The 20,894-nt window shown below is 41.0% G+C and overlaps 1 protein-coding gene across 2 annotated transcripts in view; it reads left to right on the top strand.

Moving 5' to 3' along the window:
• The first annotated feature begins 2,874 nt into the window (after nucleotides 1-2,874).
• Nucleotides 2,875-20,894, top strand: part of LOC132435160 (E3 SUMO-protein ligase RanBP2) — a 54,153-nt gene continuing 36,133 nt past the window's right edge. For both annotated transcript variants that reach the window (XM_060027192.1, XM_060027191.1), the window contains exons 1-8: nucleotides 2,875-3,049; nucleotides 7,798-7,865; nucleotides 9,160-9,271; nucleotides 9,776-9,928; nucleotides 14,022-14,252; nucleotides 14,589-14,734; nucleotides 16,286-16,478; nucleotides 20,328-20,415. In XM_060027192.1, coding sequence (XP_059883175.1) covers nucleotides 2,978-3,049; nucleotides 7,798-7,865; nucleotides 9,160-9,271; nucleotides 9,776-9,928; nucleotides 14,022-14,252; nucleotides 14,589-14,734; nucleotides 16,286-16,478; nucleotides 20,328-20,415 — 1,063 coding nt within the window. In that variant the 5' untranslated portion in view covers nucleotides 2,875-2,977. The remainder of the gene's footprint in view (nucleotides 3,050-7,797; nucleotides 7,866-9,159; nucleotides 9,272-9,775; nucleotides 9,929-14,021; nucleotides 14,253-14,588; nucleotides 14,735-16,285; nucleotides 16,479-20,327; nucleotides 20,416-20,894) is intronic.

The raw sequence follows: 20,894 nt of genomic DNA, 5'->3' as shown, positions 1-20,894 counted from the left end.
TTAATCAGGTAAAACTGTGGCTGATGAAAGACGTCATAAGTGATATTTCTATGGATTCAACTCTCATTTGAATTAAATTTGTAATGCATCAACATGAGTGATGCAGCCATTAGAGTGGAATCCATCCCACCGGTAAGGTGGTCCTCGGAGAGAACATTACAGTTAGCTGTGTGATTTGGGGGAAGGATAATTACTTGTGAGAACAAGTTGGGATGGATCTGGTCCATGCTGGGAAAAGATGTGGGCTAGGATGGACATCTTCCTGGAGAAGAATGTCTATTTTTAAAGCCCAGCAGGACAGACTCATCCTCCCATTTGGTGAAAACTGAAGTTTCAAAGCTTAATAAATGTATTTAAGAAAAGCCTCTTGAGTGCCTCAAGGTTTTTTCTTTGGCTTACTCCTTTTCAATATATTCTCATAAAACAGATTAAAGGTAGTAATTTTACCAGGTGTGCTTGGCAAAGTTGCTTTCCTGTCCACTCCTTCGATTTCCTTATCTGTCGACTTGAGCATAATAACAAATAACATTACCTTCACGAAGTTGTTGGAAGCATCAAACGAGTCAATACATGTGAAGCTGCTGGGCTGCACCCCGCAGGCCTACAAGCCCTGTGCTTGCCCAGCTTCAAGACAGAAGAGCCCGGAGTCAGCAACAGAGACATCGATAGTTTAATGGATGGGGGAGCTTACACGTCTGAAGCAAGATCCTGGAGCAACACCCCACTGTGTGCAGTGGACCGAGGGCAGGACAGGGTGGCGTCTCCACTTCCTCGGGGAAAGAGAGATTACCAGTTATAGGGGAATTGACTTCAGGTGGGCTCATTAGTTACCAGGGAAACCAGTAGAGGGGCAGGCCCCTCACCACTCCCTTGATAAGCTATCATTAGCTGGGACCTGGGGCAATTACTGGGTGGGCCAAAGGTTAGTTTGGTTTTTTCCATAAGGTGCCTCTAGCAGCACTTAGTGGTCTTTAACTTCATTCGAAACAATTTTGTTAGACTGTATGTGACAGCTGTCATATCAGCGTGCATTTAAAAAAAGACATCAAAATTGGTTAATTTTTGTGTAGCCATTTTAATATTGAAGATGGAAGGAAAAAAGCATTTTCGGCATATTATGCTCTATTATTTCAAGAAAGGTAAAAACACAACCAGAAAACACACACACACACACACAACCGAATTGCAAAAAAGGATTTGTGCAGTGTATGGACAAGGTGCTGTGACTGATCAAACGTGTCAGAAGTGGTTTGTGAAGTTTCGTGCTGGAGATCTCTCGTTGAACGATGCTCCACGGTCAGGTAGACCAGTTGAAGTTGATGGCGATCAAATCGAAACAATAATTAAGAACAATCAATGTTATACCACGCGGGAGATAGCCGACATACTCAAAATATCCAAATCAAGCGTTGAAAATCGTTTGCACCAGCTTGGTTATGTGAATCGCTTTGATGTTTGGGTTCCACGTAAGTTAAGCGAAAAAAACCTTGACCATATTTTCACACGTGATTCTCTACTGAAACATAAATAAAAAGGTTCCATTTTTAAAACCGATTGCGATGGGCGATGAAAAGTGGATATGTACAACAATGTGGAACGGAAGAGATTGTGGGGCAAGCAAAATGAACCATGACCAACCACACCAAAGGCCAGTTTTCATTCAAAGAATGTGGTGTTGTGTCTATAGTGGGATTGGAAGGGAGTCCTCTATTATGAGCTTCTTCCGGAAAACCAAACAATTAATTCCAACAAGTACTGCTCCCAAGTAGACCAACTGAAAACAGCACTCGACGAAAAGCGTCCGGATTAGTCAACAGAAAACACATAATCTTCCATCAGGATAACGCAAGACTGCGTGTTTCTCTGATGACCAGGCAAAATAAAAAAAACTGTTACAGCTTGGCTGGGAAGTTCTGATTCATCTACCATATTCACCAGACATTGCGCCTAGGGATTTCCATTGATTTCGGTCTTTAGAAAATTCTCTTAATGGAAAAAAATTCAGTTCCCTGAAAGACTGTAAAAGGCACCTGGAACAGTTCTTTGCTCAAAAAGATAAAAAGTTTTGGTAAGATGGGATTACGAAGTTGCCTGAAAAATGGCAGAAGGTAGTGGAACAAAAGGGTGAATACGTTGTTCAATGTAGTTCTTGGCGAAAACGAAAAATGTGTCTTTTATTTTTACTTAAAAAACGGAAGGCACTTTTGGCCCACCCAATACTAGGAAGATCAACTGCCCAAGGTGGGCTCTTCCAAACCAGCCACCCTTATTCACATCCAATACGATTGAAATAAAACAGAACCAGAATGTTCTGTTTTATTTTCCCTCTTTATAAAGGCAATAATTGCTCATTGTGGAAAATTTGGAAAAATTGAAAAATCAAAAAGGATAGGCTGTAAGAGGCCAGGTTAGTTCCATGTGTTGGATAAAACTGTTTTAAGTCTATTAAAAAAAGGATCAAAATTATCCATAACCATAAATTCTAAACTCCCTGTATACACGGATGTGATCTTTTTAATCCTAAAACCTACTGAAAACATTTTATGAAACTTGTTTTAAGCTAAGACCTAAAAATTCAAATTCCAAAAACGAGCGCTTTGACGCACACGACTGGCGCCGAAGAGTGACGTCAGCACCGGGTACACCCCGTCCGCCTCCAGCGCCTGTGGGGCGGGCTATTCACGGACGTTGCTTCTCGCGGCCCACGTAGTCGCTATGCACTTTCTGCCGCGTCACACAGCCCGCGAGCTTCTCATTTCCGCGTCGCGCAAGCGCAGTCACCTCCGCGCGCCGGCGCCCACGGGCCTGCGCGGCGCACAGGGCTGACGCGACACGCACGCACGCACACTCGCAGGCGCGTCGGGCTCTCGCCGGCGACGGCGCTGCGTCACGGACCTTTGGGCGCCGCGCTCCCGAGACCGCAGCCGCTGCGGCCTAGGCGCTGGCGTCCCGCGCGCGAACCTTGGTCGGCGGCGCTATGAGGCGCAACAAGGCCGACGTGGAGCGGTATATCGCCTCGGTGCAGGGCTCCGCCCCGTCTCTCCGGGAGGTGAGCGGGCCGGGGCGCGCGGCCTCCAGGCGGGCCCGTGGGCGGCGGCGCCATGGTTCGCGCTGAGGCGCGGCCGGCGGCCGGCGGCCGGGGGGCGGGGAGACGGCGGGGCGGGCGGCGGCGTTGGCGCTTTCTCTTCCTTCTCCTTCTTTTTTTTCTCCTCCACTTCCTCTCCTCTTCGTCCCCGGCGCCCGGGCGGCCAGGGAGGTGGCCCCGCTGCGCCCACGGCCCGGGCTCCGCGCCGAGGCCCGGCCGCCCTGCCGCCCCTCACACCCCGCCGCTCCTCACAGCTGCTTTTACCGGCATTTTGTTTTTCAGCGGAGCCCTGGTGGGGTCTGAATTTCCTCCCGGGCCTTGTGTCCGGGGCAGATTTTGTGGCCTTCCGGTGACGCCTCTCGGGGTACTTTTCCTCCTTGGAGGCAGATAGCGAGCTGGGTGCACCGTGGATCCGCCAGTCGCTGGTCGGATCCCTGGTCGCTGTCCGGGGTCGAATGCAGCTCTGCCCCGCACACGCTGTGGGGTTTGAGGTCAGTGTAGCTTACTTCAGCAGTAGGGCGGCGTTAGGGTACTGACAGGAGCTTTAGGAGGGTCTTTGTTAAACGTTGAGGGCAGTGCTCGGCGCGTTTGGTGAGCCCTCGGATGTGGCTGTTAGAGGGACGGTCGTTCAAGGTGTTCTGGGCAGGGGCCTAAGCGAATAAAGATGCACGAGGAAGTTGAAAACGGAAAACTGAGCGACAGTCAGGAATATAATGGCACCGTAATTGTGTCTTTAGCCACGTTCTAGGTGTGTGTGGTGTTACTGCCGACGACCCTGTGGATGTTGAGACCTGGAGAGATGAAAGCTACTTGTCCTGGGGACCCAGGTGGCTCGGCAGGATTGGCAGTGGGTGTGGCTTAGTTTCTCTTAGGACCAGTGGAGTGGCGGACAGCCCATCCCTCCGGAGGAGGGGACCAGGTGCTCACACACAGACTGTAATTCCCAACTGCTGGCGTACTCATGAATGCAAATGTGGGACCAGAGCCTGAGCCGGAACCTCACTGAACGTTTCTGTACCCCTGAAAACGGTGTACCTTTTTTTTCTAAAGCAAGTTGAGAGCTTTTATGAAATTCTAAGTGGGGACCCTGGGTCTCAAAAGAGTAAGAACCACTGTCTAGACAGGAGTTAGAATGTTCTCTGAACTAAGGAACTTTTCTGTCAAATAAATAAGGGTGGGGACAAAACTTTACGGGTTGGTTATTACTCTCACCTCTTTTACATTTATAAAGAGTGTTTTGAGCAGATGTTTTTCTTCAGACAAGGAGAAATCATTGATTTTAGAACCTGGGGCCTTCAGTGGAATATTGACTAGCAAGTGCGTAACTTTGGAACATGTGACAGTAATTCTGTAAACTTGGGTCTCAGTGAAATGACAAAACAGGGTGCTGTGGACAGGTTGGGAGGGAGATGGTGGAGTGAGCAGAGACAGCAGCTGTGAAGAGTAGGAAGAGATTGGTATCTACTTGGTACCCAGTTTGGCAGAGACTGGCCATGTGTGAACAGACCAGGCTTTCTAGGATGTCCCAAGTTCTAGGTGCTGTGATGGGTCCATAGTCTCCCATCTTCCCAGGCTTCCAGTGTGCTTTCATTTGTTCACCTCATCTTTTGTTCTGCCATTTTCTACTCCTTTACATCTGTTTTTGTTCTTGTTGAAAATGTCACTTAACGTTTCTTCAGTTTTTTTTCCAGATGGCTTCTATTTAGTTTTCCTAGTTTTCTGTCTAGTTGGCTTTTTATTCCACACCCCTGATTTCCTGCTCCTTAGAGGCAACTTGACAGCTCTTAGGTGTTTGTTCTACCCTTAACATCTGCGTTTCATACTTCTGAATAACATACATATGTACAGTTGACCCTTGAACAACACGGGTTTGAACAGCACAGGTCCACTTAAATGTGGGTTTATTTTCAATAAATATGTGCTAGAGTACTATGCGATCCACGGTTGGTTGAATCTTAGGATGTGGAAACTTGGGTATGGAGGAACCGAGTGTGTATACAGAGGGCCGACTGTATGTGTATGTGGATCTTGAACTGGGTAGAGGGTCAGTGCCCCTAACCCTTGCTTTGTTCAAGGGTCGACTGTACTTTTATTTCTTTATCTCCTTTTCCTCATTTTAGACACTTTCTGCTGGCTTTCACCTCTCCTCCAGACCGGTCCACAGATGTATTTACTTTTCCCCTCCTTTTTTCAGTTCTGTTCTTGTAAATTTTAGTTAAGTGAATATCTAGTGTTTATATAATTACGGTAAGGTAAATATTTTTGCATTCAAGTCACCTTTATTGTGTAGTTTTATTTTTCCTAGAGTAAATAATAATTGCTCTATTTTTTTGGTTGGTTTAATTTCCTACAATGTATTCCTTTTTTTAAAAAAAATTAATTTATTTATTTTTGGCTGCATTGGGTCTTCATTGTTGCGTGCGGGCTTTCTGTAGTTGCAGCGAGCGGGGGCTACTCTTTGTTGCGGTATGTGGGCTTCTCATTGCGGTGGCTTCTCTTGTTGCGGAGCGCGGGCTCTAGGCACGCGGGCTCAGTAGTTGTGGCTCGCGGGCTCTAGATCGCAGGCTCAGCAGTTGTGGCGCACGGGCCTATTTGCTCTGCGGCATGTGGGATCTTCCCGGACCAGGGCTCAAACCTGTGTCCCCTGCGTTGGCAGGTGGATTCTTATCCACTGTGCCACCAGGGAAGCCCGGGTGTTGGATATTGTCACATGCTTTTTTCTTTTGGTGGCATTTGAGATGATCTTGTGGTTTATTTCTTTTGCACTTTTAATGTGATGGATATACTTGGGTTATGCTTTTGGCAGGTGTACTGGACCCAGCTCTGCCTCCCCAAGGTGTAGAGGGGAGGGAGGTGAGTGGCACTGAGGGCTTTCCACTCACTCTACTTTTCATATCTGTTTATGTGCCAGACGTGAGTCGTGCTTAACATGGTCCTCCTTGTCAGTCGATCCTTTCAAGTCATTGCCCCTTAGCTGTTGTTTGACTAGGTTAGTGAGAATCTTGGTCGTTAATTCGTAAATCTCTAATTAGATGATAAGGCATCTGACTACCTTAAGAGACTCATAGTTACTCTGCCGTTTATTTACTACCTTCATTGAATTTCTTTACCCTGACATTGAATGTACTGGGCAGAAATCACATCACATCAATACCTACAGTTGCCTTTGTTTAAATTAAGCAGTGAGACTCCCCACGGCTGCCCCAGTTGGAGAGATGCATTCTGGTTTTAGTCACAGGCTAGACCATAGTATGCAAGGGGCAGATGAAGTAAAGTTGTAGAGCTGGGCAGGTGCCACGTCATGCTAGTCTTTGGTGAGAAATATGGGTATCTTCAAAATGTAATGAAAGCCGTAAAAGGATTTTAAATTTTAAAGAAAGGCACAGTGTGGTTTGTCTTATGTTTTGGCGAATTAATTTTGGGAGGGAAACAGGAAGGAATTAGTCGTTTTGGTAGTCCCAGAGAGAGATCATAGCAGGCTTGTACTTCGGTAGTAGCAGTAGAGATGCAGAAAAATGGATGGATTGAGGTAACACAGAAGGTAGAACTGACGGGTCTTAATATTTTACACATAAGTGTAGAGCTCAGGAGAGCTGAGAGCCAGAGATACACATTTGAGAGTCAGCGTAGTCATGGGTGAGATGGATTATGTATCCCAGATGAGATGCTCTGAGAGGGAAGAGGACTTAGGACCGACTCCTGGGGCTTTGCCAGTTGGACAGGCACAGCGTTAGGGTGCCTGTGCTTCATGGGCTGAATCTGATTGTAGCCTTGTGAAGATGCAGGGCACTGTACATAATTGGTGAAATACTGTAAAATAGCACTCTCTCCTGCCTCTGTGCTTGTCACGCTTCCTGAACTGCAGCCTTTGTGCATGAAGACAGAGACTTAATTTCCTGCCCATTCCCCAGTGCCCAGAATGGCGCCTGGTGAATAGCAGGCACAGCAAACAAATCTAACACCTGTATATTTAGGAATAAAATCAATAAAAGAAAACATTGCTTTGTAGGCTGCTTTTTCACTTAGTATATGTTGATTTTTGTTTTTGTGTCCTTATATAGCTTTCAAAAATAAGATGCTTGATGGCTATGTACTTCTGTCACATGTGTGTAACATCATCTGGTGTGTCTCAGCAGGCTGGACTTTGGAGCTTATAGAAATAAAAGAGCCAGGGTGTGGACTTGGATTATTACCAGAAGAGTTCAATTTTTATTTCTGCCTCTTTAGCTCCTTGAGTGTAGAATAATGATCTGTGGAGCGGTCAGTAACTGGACCAGGGAATCCCCAGTGCCTTAATGGGTCTGAAGTACTTTGGTACTCTCCGCATAAAGGCTTACACACGGCAGGAGAAGTGAAGTCTGTTGTATACCTCTCCTCCCCTAGAAAAGTGGGCTTCTGTCTGTTTACTTATCTGTAAAGTGAGAGGGGCACCACACGGTTTCTAAGGTTTCTTGCTGATATAAATTCTTAATTTCTGATGTCATCTTGTCTTGATGTTCTTAAATTAATTTTTTTGTTTCATGAAAATTAGAAAACATGGACTCAGCACTTTTAGAACATGTGCATTTCTACAGGCAGTTTTTTTTTAAATCTTTTAAGTGAACAAAAATCAAATATATTAATATTAACCTTGCTAGGACAGATTTTAGCTCTTGTGAAAAATATGCAGAATTCAAAATATGATAAATAAAAGAGTTCTCAATTTTTTTTAGAAGTCAATGAAAGGATTCTATTTTGCAAAGCTGTATTACGAAGCTAAAGAATATGATCTTGCTAAAAAGTAAGTACCAAACTGTAAACATGCCTTAATTTTCTAAAACCGGTGCTTTAACTTCATGTTCTTCTTTGACATGGATAAATACACGTTTTTTTTAGCAGTTCTTCCTAAGTATGTCCTGGAAATAAGGGATTCATCACTCAGATTGGTGATAAGAACTAGTCTGGATTCCATCTGCAGGTTGAGTCTAGAATGATACTTTCTGCATGTCTGCTGCTTATTTACACCCAGGGCAAGAAATCGTTTGGCATTAAATTTTCGCTAAAGATTGTTCTGGGTTAGAATAAAAGAGAACCATGCCTATATCTTAATTTCTTCCTGTTTAGATATCTGCTACTTTTATCAGCTGGAAAAAAATGGCAATGAATACAAAATTAAACTAATTCCTGGGCAGGAGAATAACTTGTGTAAAAGATCTTTAATTGACTGGATAGGTGATCGTGTGAGGCTTTGTCTCACCATAGAGCCAAGAAGCTTGGTGGTCTGATTTCCTGATTTATAGTGACTTAAAGCTGGAAATTCTGAGGGAGGCAGGCTATTAAAGGCATTGACGGGAAGATGAAAATTCTGATAAGGAAAGTGTTAGCGCCTTTATTTAACTGGCAGCATTGGGCCTGTTAAATAACCCTGTTCCTTATTAATATGACACTTTTTCCTCCAGTGTTGATCTTTGGTCTAATATCTCCTGTGATAACATTCACTGGACCTAGAATATGCTTATTTTTAGTTGTCACTTGAGTTAGAGAATGGAAGTCACCGGCATTTGGTGGTGTAGTGAGTGATTTTTCTTCTTTGCTGTTTTAGCTGGGTACAGTCCCGTTAGATGTTATTTTCTTGTTTAAAAGGTGAATACGTTCTCTTAGTTGTTATTTGGAAATTGTTGCTCTTTAGTGTTTTGCATTATGATAGTTTAAAGATTTATTGTAATCACTTTCTAATGTCTGTGCAAAACTTAGTGCTATTCCCAAAGTGTAATAATAGAAAAAAGGTAATTTATGTGTTCATTTCTTAAGAATGGGTAACACTAGAAAAAAAAATTTGGTAAATGTACCATTTAATGGTAAAATGAGTATGTTGTCAACTTTGTACATGTGTTTGTGTTTAAGTATTATTTCTATCTGTGGATGCTTTTCAGTTATCTGCATATTCTACGTTAAATAGTGGTAGTCAAGAATTAGAATAACAATATAAATTAGTTTAGTGGTTGCTTGGCTTAAGATATTCTCTCAGCAGTTAAATGCAGTTCTAAATGTGATAATTTAAAGATTGTTTTTATATTATTGTTATTTTTAAACAGGTATATATCTACATACATTAACGTACAAGAAAGGGATCCCAAAGCTCACAGATTTCTCGGCCTTCTTTACGAAGTGGAGGAAAACATAGAGAAAGCAGTTGAATGTTACAAGGTAAACTATATAAGATTAAAACATAGCCTTCGCATAGCCAAACACACATAATGCCCAGGTTAATTTATGTAATAAATAATTCACATATATTTTATGGATGTCTTGAAAACAAGCACTGGTATCATCGTACTATTAAGTGAAACAGCTTGAAACAGATTTTGAAGTTCTTAGCCCAAAGAATGCTGTATTTTATCATTAAGAGATTAGCGATTGTAAAAGAAGATTAACACCTATAAATTTCAAGTTTACCATGATCAGAAATGCTGTTCTTATGTGTGTGGTTCCCTCCCTCTCTTCCTTTTCTTTTTTGCGTTTACCAAATAAAAAGATAATTTTTTTAATTCATCTTCAGAAAACTTGCAGACACTTTAATAGCCTTGAAATAACATGCTGTCATTTAGAAATAGAGTTTTAATAGAGTCACTTGATAAATTTTTAATTCTTGTGTATGAGTGTATGGACTTTAGGAATCCTACTAATTTCTTAATTCTTTTTTGATATCAGCGTTCAGTGGAATTAAACCCAACACAAAAAGATCTTGTGTTGAAGATTGCAGAATTGCTCTGTAAAAATGATGTTAGTGATGGAAGAGCTAAATACTGGGTTGAAAGAGCAGCTAAACTTTTTCCAGGAAGTCCTGCAATTTATAAACTAAAGGTAAAAAATTAAGCAAAAGAAAGCATATAATAAAAGCAGTTGGGGAAAACTTAAGACACAGCTATTTCTAATATTTGGAGTTTAAATGATTTCAGTAGTAACCTTTAAACCGGTGTGTGTGGGGATGGGGAGTGTGGGAAATGGGTGAAGGGGGTCACAGGGGTACAAACCTTCAGTTATAAGATAAATAAGTTCTGGGGATGTGAAGTACAGCTTGTGACTATAGGGAACAGTACTGCACTGTGCATTTGAAAGTTGCTGAGAGGGGGTCTTAAAAGTTTTCATCACAAGAGAAAGTAATTTGTAGCTGGGTGAGGTGATGGACGTTAACTTATTGTGGAAGCCATTTCACAGTACATACATTATCACAATATGCTTTTTCATTAGGTACGAGTTTGCTTCACACATGGCATCTCATTTACCCTTTGGAATGATTAATGTTTTAGGGATTTTACGGTTTGTTAGCTAGATGGTGGAGCTAAAATTAAACTGACTTCTATCTGATATGAAATTTTTGCTTCATTGGGTGAAAATTACCCATAGGGTGGCAGTTCAGAGTTATAAGGTTTTTAAAGAACTGTTATCTAAATTTGGAAAGGACTGTGTTATGGGATAGTGAGGTTTTCAAGCAAAAGTTAAAAGACAGTTTCTCTAGCATATTATAGGTAATTTCTAAAAATGATAGAAACTTGTTGCTAATATATTAACTCATTCTGCTTGCTTTTCTTTACTGAGTAAAATATAGTTTACTGAGTGACTCTTCTGGAGAAAGTCTTTCCAAATATACTAGGCAAACAGAATTTTAAGTGTATGTTGGGTTGTAACCAATATATTGGGTGGCTTGTAGGATCTTAGTTCCCCGACCAGGGATCGAACCCTGGGCCCTGGCAGTGAGAGTGCTGAGTCCTAACCACTGGACCGCCAGGGAAGTCCCAGTGTACATTGTTTTTAACAGGACCCCCTCCATCCCGACTTATACATGTTTCCGATAGAATTTTTTTAACTTTTTTATTTTGAAATAATTATAGATTTTTCTCAGGGAGTTGTAAAGATTGCACAGAGAGGTCCTGAGTTTACTTCATCCAGCTCTCCCCAGTGGTTACCTCTTAATGTAACTATAATACAATATCACACCAGGATTTTGGCGTTGGTGCAGTGTGTGTTCAGTTCTTGTTCATCTCATCATGTGTGTAAATTTGCTTAACCAGCACTGCAGTCAAGAGACAGAACTGCCCCATCACTACAGGGCGTCTTTCATGCTTGCCCTTCTGTGGTCACATCCACCTCTCCTTCCCATCGTCCTTAACTTCTGCCAACTGTGAATTTGTTCTCTGTCTTTATAATTTTGTAATTTAAAAATGTTGTATAAATAGAATCAGGCATTGGGTGACCTTTTGAGGTTGGCTTTTTTCATTCTGTACAGTGCCCTTGAGACCCATTCAGGTTGTGTGTATCAGTCAGTAGTTGGTTCCTTCCTTTTATTGCTGAGTAGTATTTTGTCATATGGGTGTGTTCCACAGTTTAACCATTTACTTTTGAGGGAAATTTCGGTTGTTTCCAATGTTTAGCGATTACAAACCTGGTATGAGCAATTGTGCACAGATTTTTAAATCAAAAGTGTTTTAAAAACCCCTAGAGATAAATACTAGTAACATTAAGTTTTTCTCCCTGTGATAAGCACCTGGATTTTAAATATTAATCTAGGGGCTTCCCTGGTGGCGCAGTGGTTGAGAGTCCGTCTGCCGATGCAGGGGACACGGGTTCGTGCCCCAGTCCAGGAAGATCCCACATGCCGCGGAGTGACTAGGCCTGTGAGCCATGGCCGCTGAGCCTGTGCTCCGCAACAGCAGAGGCCCCAACAGTGAGAGGCCCGCATGCTGCAAAAACAAACAAAATTAATCTAAAATGTTAGGTTTCAGTGTGTAGATTTCTTTACCTTATTATCTTTGTTTTATGCCTCAAACATAATTTCCTTATTGGCCATGACAATCCATTCCATTGTGACATTATGGACCATGTATAAATGGGAGGGGATTATTTTTCTTGCAGTATAACCAAAGTTAAATGTTTCTAAAGCATCCTGATTCCCTTTAATGACTCTTTAAAGACAGTGTTGTCTAAAACTAAATCTTATGTCAGATTCCCCCCCCATCTTTTGGATAGAAATCCATGAGATTTGTAGCTATCTAGCAAAGTAATTCTATTTCTCCTAAAATTTAAGGCTGACTTACAGTAAATAGCTTTTTGACATTCTTTAATGAACAAAAATACTCAATATTATTAATGAGAGGGCATTTTCTCTTGGGTATGGGAGCAGAATTTTTGTTTTTTAATACTTATTTATTTGCTTATTTGGTTGCACCGGGTCTTAGTTGCGGCTCATGGGCTCCTTAGTTGTGGCTGGCAGGCTCCTTTAGTTGCAGCTCGCCGGCTCCTTAGTTGTGGCATGCGAACTCTTAGTTGCAGCATGCATGTGGGATCTAGTTCCCTGACCAGGGATCAAACCTGGGCCCCCTGCATTGGGAGCGTGGAGTCCTAACTACTGCGCCACCAGGGAAGTCCCGAGAGTAGAATTTTTGAAAAGCATCCATAATGGTGTTGATTTTTTACTTATTTATTTTTAAACATATAATTGAAGTCTAGGGCTTTTTTGCAGTTATAGACACACCAAGTGTAAGTTACGGAACTGATCCAGGAGGAGAGAGCTTGGTGAGGGAGAAAGGGCACTAATGGCGAGCATGGTCTGCGAGGTGGCGGGGTGGGGAGGTGAGTGCAGGAAGGTCGAGTGGAGCTTAGGGGTGATGGCTTCCATTTTCTCCGCGGGGGATGAGGTGTGATCATAAGTTGAAAGTGAGAGTTGGAGGAAAGAGGAATATGAAGTGAACTCTTCAGGGAATGGAGAAAGTGAGTTTATTAGAAGTAAAATAGGGCTTTATTTTTTCTAGGCATTACCAGTTTGGCAGTTTGAGATTATGAAAGTAAATCAGTTAGCTTGCTTGTGATTTCCCAAATTCCCGAATGCCCTATACTCACTTGTTCATCTGTTCATGTATGGGCTCAGAGGAAGCAGGTGGCGGGGTCTCCAGGAAAGGTGGAGAGAGTTAATTGAAGGCATCTATAAGTAAGGAGTAATTGTGGATGTTGGGACTGTGGCATTTCAGCTTGACATGGAAGGAAAGTGTATGTGTGTATTTCATGGAAAATTAAAACTTAGTGATGTCAGTGTACTGAAAGCTTTTCAGGTGGTAGAGGCAAAGAGATGTGGCAGTGAGGGTATGTGAGCCCCTGTGAGGTGGGAAAATGAGAGGGTGTGGTGGTCTGAGCGCTTTGATCAAAATACAGATTTGGCCAAATGGATGGCTGAGGCTGGAGTGTGGAGCACTGGAGATGAGGTCATTAAAGAGCAGAATGCCCAGGCTATTGTGTGTCTTTTGCACTTCTTAGTTGCCACTGACAGTGGCAGTTGTTAGGGATAAAGGAAGACGGTTCTATTCCAGTTGCTAATGAGGGGGGACTGGCAGGAGTAGCCGGATAGCAAGTCCTTTAGAAAACAGAGTTAGGAGCAGGGATGTGGTGGTGACGCTGGGACACCCCCACCTCCTCTACTTGTGCGTAGGCTAGCAGAGAAGTGATGGCAGCTGTCTTGGAATGGGACTCCATTCAGAAAGGCCAGAAGGTGAAGACTTTGAGAAGATAGCAGAGCAGTAGGAGCTCCACAGTGGGAGCAGAGTGGGCAGAGATGAGTCAGCCTTAGGGAGATGCAGAGCACATTGAGGGTGAGGACCCTGGTGCAAGGGTTCCTGGGAGGCTAGGCGTCTGGTAGTGACCGGAGTGTGCAGGGACGCAGGCCGGTCGTCCTGGCACACTCTGAGGTGAGCATGGGCAGCCACTGCTGCTGTGTCATCCCAGGTGTTTCTCCCCACGTACATTTCTTGAGGTTTAGCTTCTGGGCTGGAAGTGACTCTGAGGGGCTAATGAGGTAGGTAGAGTGGGAATTTACTAAAGCCAGACACAGTGGGATGATGCTCATAGGAGCCATGATGTGTTTAAAGTTGCACAGATGTTTCTCTAATTAACGGTTCTTTAAAAATAGGAACAGCTTTTAGATTGTAAAGGTGAAGATGGATGGAATAAACTTTTCGACTTGATTCAGTCAGAACTTTATGCAAGACCTGATGATGTGCACATGAACATCCGACTAGTAGAGCTGTATCGCTCAAACAATAGACTGAAGGATGCTGTGGCCCACTGCCACCAGGCAGAGAGAAACATAGTCTTGCGTTCAAGTTTAGAGTGGAATTCCTGTGTTGTACAGACCCTTAAGGTAGGTAAAAACTGTTGGGTCTCACACTTCTTGATGGACAGTTACCATATATCCCTTTGTATTTAAGCGCTGCCTTCCAAGACCTAAATTTCTTTCATTTATGTATAGCAGCTGTGAAATGAGATTTTTGCTACCATGATTTCAATTTATAATGGGTGGATTGGAGAAATAAATATGAGAAATATGCTTATATATTTTTTGGTGTTTTTATAGGCTGATTTAAAATCGACATGGTTTTACAGCATAGGAATGGGCAAAGGAATTTGTAGGCATAAAGCACTCAGTTTTGTAACACATGATAAAGTTTTGTAACTTGGAGTTCTTTTTGCAAAATAGGAATATCTGGAATCTTCACAGTGTTTGGAGTCTGATAAAAGTAACTGGCGAGCAACCAATCAGGACTTACTTCTAGCCTATGCTAACCTTATGCTTCTCACGCTGTCCACGAGAGATGTGCACGAGAGCAGGGAATTGTTGGAGAGGTATGTTGACCTACGGAGAGAGTACTTCGGTGTCAGCTACAGATTTTCTGTTTGTGGTAATTCTGTTCATTGGTCTAAACATCTTAATGGCATCATTTTTTCTGTAATATATCCAGAGGTAATAGTTAACATAATGAACTACTTAGAAGGAATCTTCTTTTGTGGGGATATTGTAATTGGTTTTGTGTGACTTTGATTTCTAGAGAACTGTATTACTGCTTAGGCTTTATTAAATTATATTTAAATATTTAGTTTTGGCATACTTAGTAAAGAGTTGAGCCTGAAAATGAATGTTCTAACTGCTGTTCCATATTTTGTTTCAAAAAAAATGATACAATCTTGATTGAAAATCAGAGAATAAACTTCTTGTCAGATATTCTAGTATAAGCTGTTAACGTGACTGATATTTCAGAAAGCAATGTTTTAGCTTAGCAACAAGATAACTAAAATATAATACATGGTTTTTCTGTTTTCCACGTTTTAATTTTGAGGACCAGTATCTCCACTTGATTAAAATAAACTCCGCTGAACAGAAACATCACTTGGATTTGTGTGTTAGTTTAGAGCAGGGGTTGACTAGAGCTTGTGGGCCAAACAAGGCTTACAGCCTGCTTGTATGAATAAAGTTTTCCTGGCCACAGCCATGCTCGTTGTTATGTGTTATCTATGGCTGCTTACACACTGCATGGTAGAGCTGAGCACTTGTGACAGAGGTGGTGTGCCTGCAGAGCCACATTAGTATGTGGCCCTTTATAGGAAAAGTTTGACATTCCCTGGTTTATTACACTCTCCATTTGTCTGAAAAGTAATTCTTTTCACTGAAGTGTAGAGTTAGTTTTCTTGAGGAAGTACTTAGTGTCTTAACATGGGTAGGGTAAGGGAGTATCCAAAAAAAACTAAATTGAACTTTTAGGTCATTTTAGAAAATATTTAGGTTTTTATGTTTTTTTGATTTTGGTGTGGTTATATACTTAAAAACTTGGTTACATGAGGAAATAAAGGAGAAAGAGACAATTTTTTAGTAGTACTAAAAAATAATTTTAACTTCATGGATCCCTAGGAGGGGTGTTAAGACCCTCTAGGGCAGTGGTCCCCAACCCTTTTGGCACCAGGGACTGGGGGTGGGGCGGGGGGATTCAAAAGCATTAATACATAGATTACAAATAATAGTGAGAAATATAATTTATTTCTCTCTAGTTATGTGTATAGTAAGAAGAGCAGTTATGGTATTGATAATGCACATATTTTAGTTGTTATAATTTGAAAATGGCATGTTTAATTTGAGAAATTTCAACTTTGAATTAAATAACAAAACCATATGATGGAGAAGATGTTTTGGAATAAGACATTCTAGAGGTTAAGCTTGAAGTATAGGAAGTGTGTGGAATAACAATAAGCGCTAGATGATTTATAATTCATAAAACAATATGGATTATTAAGAGTTAGAATGTGGAAGATGAAGCTTGAAATAGTTTTATTTTGAATTAAATAATGAAACTGATTATTTACAATGCAGTAGTTTAATGTGTGTTTAATACTTTAATATTACAGTTTTGATAGTGCTCTTCAGTCTGTGAAATCTTGTGTGGGTGGAAATGATGAACTCTCAGCTACTTTCTTCGAAGTGAGAGGACATTTCTACATGCATGCTGGTTCTCTGCTTTTGAAGATGGGTCAGCATAGTGACGTGCAGTGGCGAGCGCTCTCTGAGCTGGCTGCGTTGTGCTATCTCATAGCCTTTCAGGTAATCCACTCCCAGTTTTGCATGCAGTTGACATTTCAGTGAGACTTTGTTGTATTTCACATGGAGGTGTGTCCTGGTCCGTAATGAAAATATGGGTAAATATGTAAAATTAAAATGAAATAGTTACTTTGATGGGTGAAGAGTAACAAGATTTATACAGTACTGGTGAGGCTGGTGAAACAGGTACATTGATGCATTGCTGGTGGCAGTTGGCATTGCTATGGCTTTTTGGAAGATCAATTTGAAGAATTTGATCTTTTTACTTTGCCATTTCTGGGAACCTGTAGTATGGAAATAGTCTCAAGTATGGATAAAACTTGATTCAAAAAGATAGGCATAACTTGGACGAAAAACTAAGTAAGTAAATTTTGGGGTATGGTTGCGTAAGCTATGATCGAAGAATGTGTTTACCACCCGCATTTCAACATGTTAATTGAAAACATGCGTATGTGATATGTATACAACATTAATAGTATATTTAATGTATAGCAGTATACTTACTTATCTTTGGAAACATGAAACTTCTTTATACATAGAACATGACATGAAGAAAATACGCCAAAATATTAACCATTATTTTTAGATGATGAGATGTTGGCTCTTTTCCCTTCCCTAATTCATTTTTGCAGTTTTAATGTTTTCTTTAGTGAGCTTCTAGTAATTCTGAAGTGAAAAGAAATGAGCAGTCTTCCAAAAAATGAATTAAGCCCAGCTTGTAAAAATTATTGTTAGCTTTGGAGAATAATCTTTTGCCTGAGAGAAAGAAAAAGGGGTTCACTATAGAATTACTTTTAGAGAATGTTCCTCCTTCTAGTTCATATTACCTAGATCTTTTAAAAACCCGTTGATATGTGGTCCACAGTGCTATGGTGTGCTCAGTGGAAGCATTTTGGTTCATAAGGAATATATTTTAGTGAAAATTAGTGAAGTTAATGAAGTTTGCTAATTTATATAAGCACTAAAAGGTACTTACGATTAATATTTTTATAGAATCCTCAAGTAGCTGACAGTTCTCTTATTTTTAATGGAAACTAAAATGTATTAAGTTTTTAAAAAATGTGTATTTTTAAGTTAACACACAGTCAACCATCCTAAACATTGGCCTTTTTAAAATTGAAGCATAGTTGATGTACAGTATTGAGTAAGTTACAGGTATATAATATAGTGAGTCACCATTTTTAAAGATTATACTCCATTTATAGTTATTGTAAAATATTGGCTGTATTCCCTGTGTTGTACAGTATATCCTTGTAGCTTATTTTATACATAATAGTTTGCACCTCTTAACTCCCCACCAATACCTTGCCCCTCCCTCCTTCCCTCTCCCCACTGGTAACCACTAGTTTGTTTTATATATCTGTGAGTCTGTTTCTTTTTTATTGTATTCATTAGTTTATTGTATTAAACTTTGACCTTTTTAAATAGTAAAAACTAAATCTCCCTCTTAATTGATTGCGTGAGGCTAACTTTTTTAATGGTAGGGTTTTCAGACCCTTGCTTAGGGGACTGCTGTAGTTCCAGTGAGTCCAGGTAGTCCCCCACTTACGATTGTCCGACTTATAGATTTTCAACTTTACAACGGTGTGAAAGTGCTGCACATTCAGTAGAAATTGTACTTCGAATGTTGATCTTTTCCTGGGCTGGTGGTACGTGGTACAGACTCGCCTGTGACGCTGGGCAGTGGCAGCAGGCTGCACCCCCCATCTGTCACACAACCATGAAGACTTACAGCCATCTGTACCCAGACAGGAACAGTCCTGCTTTTCATTTTTAGTACAGTATTCAATCACATGAGATATTGAGCACTTTACAATAAATGGGCTTTTTGCGTTAGATGAGTTTGCCCGACTGTAGGCTGATGTAAGTGCTCTGAGCACGTTGAAGGTAGGTCAGGTGTATTAAATACATTTCAACTTAGGATATTTTCAACTTACGGGTTTATTGGGGCATAACCCCATCCTAAGTTGAAGATCTGCGTGTCTGTGTTTCAGCTAGTTAAGCAAATTCTCTCTTGAAACCTTTTTTTGGCCGCACTGTGCAGCTTGCGGGATCTTGGTTCCCTGTCCAGGGATTGAACTGGGGTCCTCGGCAGTGAAAGCGCCGAGTCCTAACCACTGGACTGCCAGGGAATTCCGTCTTTTGAAACCTTTTAATTAAGATGAGGAAATGTTGATTTGAGATGATGTGACTGAGTACATTCATAACTAATTTACTAGTCCCAAATGATAGTGGTTGAGTAGTTCTGGAAAAGGTGCCAGTGTTATGAATTGAGGTCAGTTTGAAAGCAAAAAGAATTATGTCACATTTTGTTTCTTATTTTCTGTGGTCTTCAACATCTGTCTATAGATGACTAAGTTTGGCTTCATGCTTAAAAAACTTCTGGGTAAAAGCATAGGTCAAACTGATGTTTCTAAAATTCAAAATCAGAAGTTTTTAGGTTCATAAGTAATATATTTATTTTGAAAAATTATCTTTGGAAAGGTGGTTATATTCACATGGTTTCATATTGTAGTGGCATGTAAGAATATACAGTGAAAACTCCTTCCTGTGTCTGTTCCTTAGTCATTTACTTCTCTTCCCTGGAGGAACTAATGTCGTTTCTTATGACTTCTTCAAGAAATGTTTTATGCACACACACTCTTAGAAAATACAGAAAGAAGAAATTCTGTACATTCTATTTATTTTGCTTTATTTCCATGAAATATATCTTGATGATATTTCCATATCAGCCCAGAAAACATAGCATGAATACAGCACCCTCATTTGTTCTGACGTTTGCATGTTATTTCATTCCATGGATGTACCATAGATTGGGTTTCTTTAAACCAGTGCCCTAAAACCAAGATACCAGGTTTTACTTTTTTGTTATGCTTCTTCAAAATAATTCTGCAACGAGTAATTTATGCCATTTCACATGTGAAAATTTGCGGGTGGAATAAATTCTTGAGAGAAGAATGGCAGGATCAAAGTGTATCTATGCATTTATAAGTTTTAGAGCTATTGCCAAATTTCTAGCCTCACAGAGGTTGTATCAAATACTCCCACTACCAATTTAAGAAAGTCATTAGAGGTTTAACAGCAGTTAGACACCCACCATCCATATAGTTAAGTTTTAGGATATCTCCAGTAAGTGTTCGTTTTCTGGAAGTGAACATTTTCAGTGATGGACATTTGCTGCTTTTCAAGATAGCCTGTTGCGTTTTTGGATAATTTGGTTCTTGGTGCTTCCTTATATGGAGTAAAAATATTTCTCAAGCTGCTACCCATTGGTGGTGGTTTTTCCTTTTAGTGCTATTAAAAAGTCTAGCCCTTCTTTTACAAGATACTTTTCCTAATATCTGAACGCAGCTGTCGTCTTTTCACCATTCTGTTTATTCATAATTGTTCTAGCTCTTCTTCATAGGATATGGCTTGGAGCCCTTTTACTCTCTTGGTTGTCCCAGTTATCCCAGTGATATCTCAGATTATTCTCTGGAAATGTGCTGTCCACAGTGTGGCATTTCCAAGTATGGGCCCCCCAGCGCCAGATCATGGAGAGCTGTCATCTCTTCCACTGCTCTCATTCTGTTTATGCAGGGTAGAAAAGGTCTCTAACCAAGTACTCCCCAGCTGTAACTTGAATGTGCTTTTAGTAGAAAGTAATTTCTCAGAAGTGCTCTTCGTAGGCATCTTTTATAGATTATCTAAATTTCTTGGTTCCGAGTGTTTTGCAGTTAGATTTCCAACTCTGTTTAACATTGGCTAACTGCTCATTCTTTATCGAAAAAGTACAGTGTAATAGAAAGGAACATCTTACTATTAAAAATGTGAGTATCACTAAATTAAGATTTTTGATTCTAAAATGATCAGGTTCCAAGACCAAAGATTAAATTTATAAAAGGAGAAGCTGGACAAAATCTACTGGAAATGATGGCCTGTGATCGTCTGAGCCAATCAGGTAATAGTAATGTTTAACTGATTTTATTTTAAAAAGAAAAGAAAATTTCTGTTTGGGCACATCTTATGATAGTATCTTCTCTCTGTCCGGGAGATAATTTGTCATAATCATTTGTTTCTCTTTGCCATATTGGATTAGGGAGCGAGATACAGAAAGAATGATAAGAAATTGTATATTCTTTAAAAGGAACAAATATTGTTTGCTCCCGGGTAGAGAAACTGCTTACCCCCCTCCCCCCCCTTAATCTAGCTGCTAGAGCCTCCATCCAGAATATTTTTTTAAAATTTATTTATTTATTTTTTTGCGGTACACGGACCTCTCACTGTTGTGGCCTCTCCTGTTGCGGAGCACAGGCTCCGGAAGCGCAGGCTCAGTGGCCATGGCTCACAGGCCTAGCCGCTCTGCAGCATGTAGGATCTTCCTGGACCGGGGCACAAACCCACGTCCCCTGCATCGGCAGGCGGACTCTCAACCACTGC

This window comes from Delphinus delphis, chromosome 12 (assembly GCF_949987515.2).
Source record: "Delphinus delphis chromosome 12, mDelDel1.2, whole genome shotgun sequence".
NCBI classification, from domain to species: domain Eukaryota; kingdom Metazoa; phylum Chordata; class Mammalia; order Artiodactyla; family Delphinidae; genus Delphinus; species Delphinus delphis.
The sequence above is the reverse complement of the archived record's forward strand: the minus strand, read 5'-3'. Positions and strand labels throughout refer to the sequence as shown.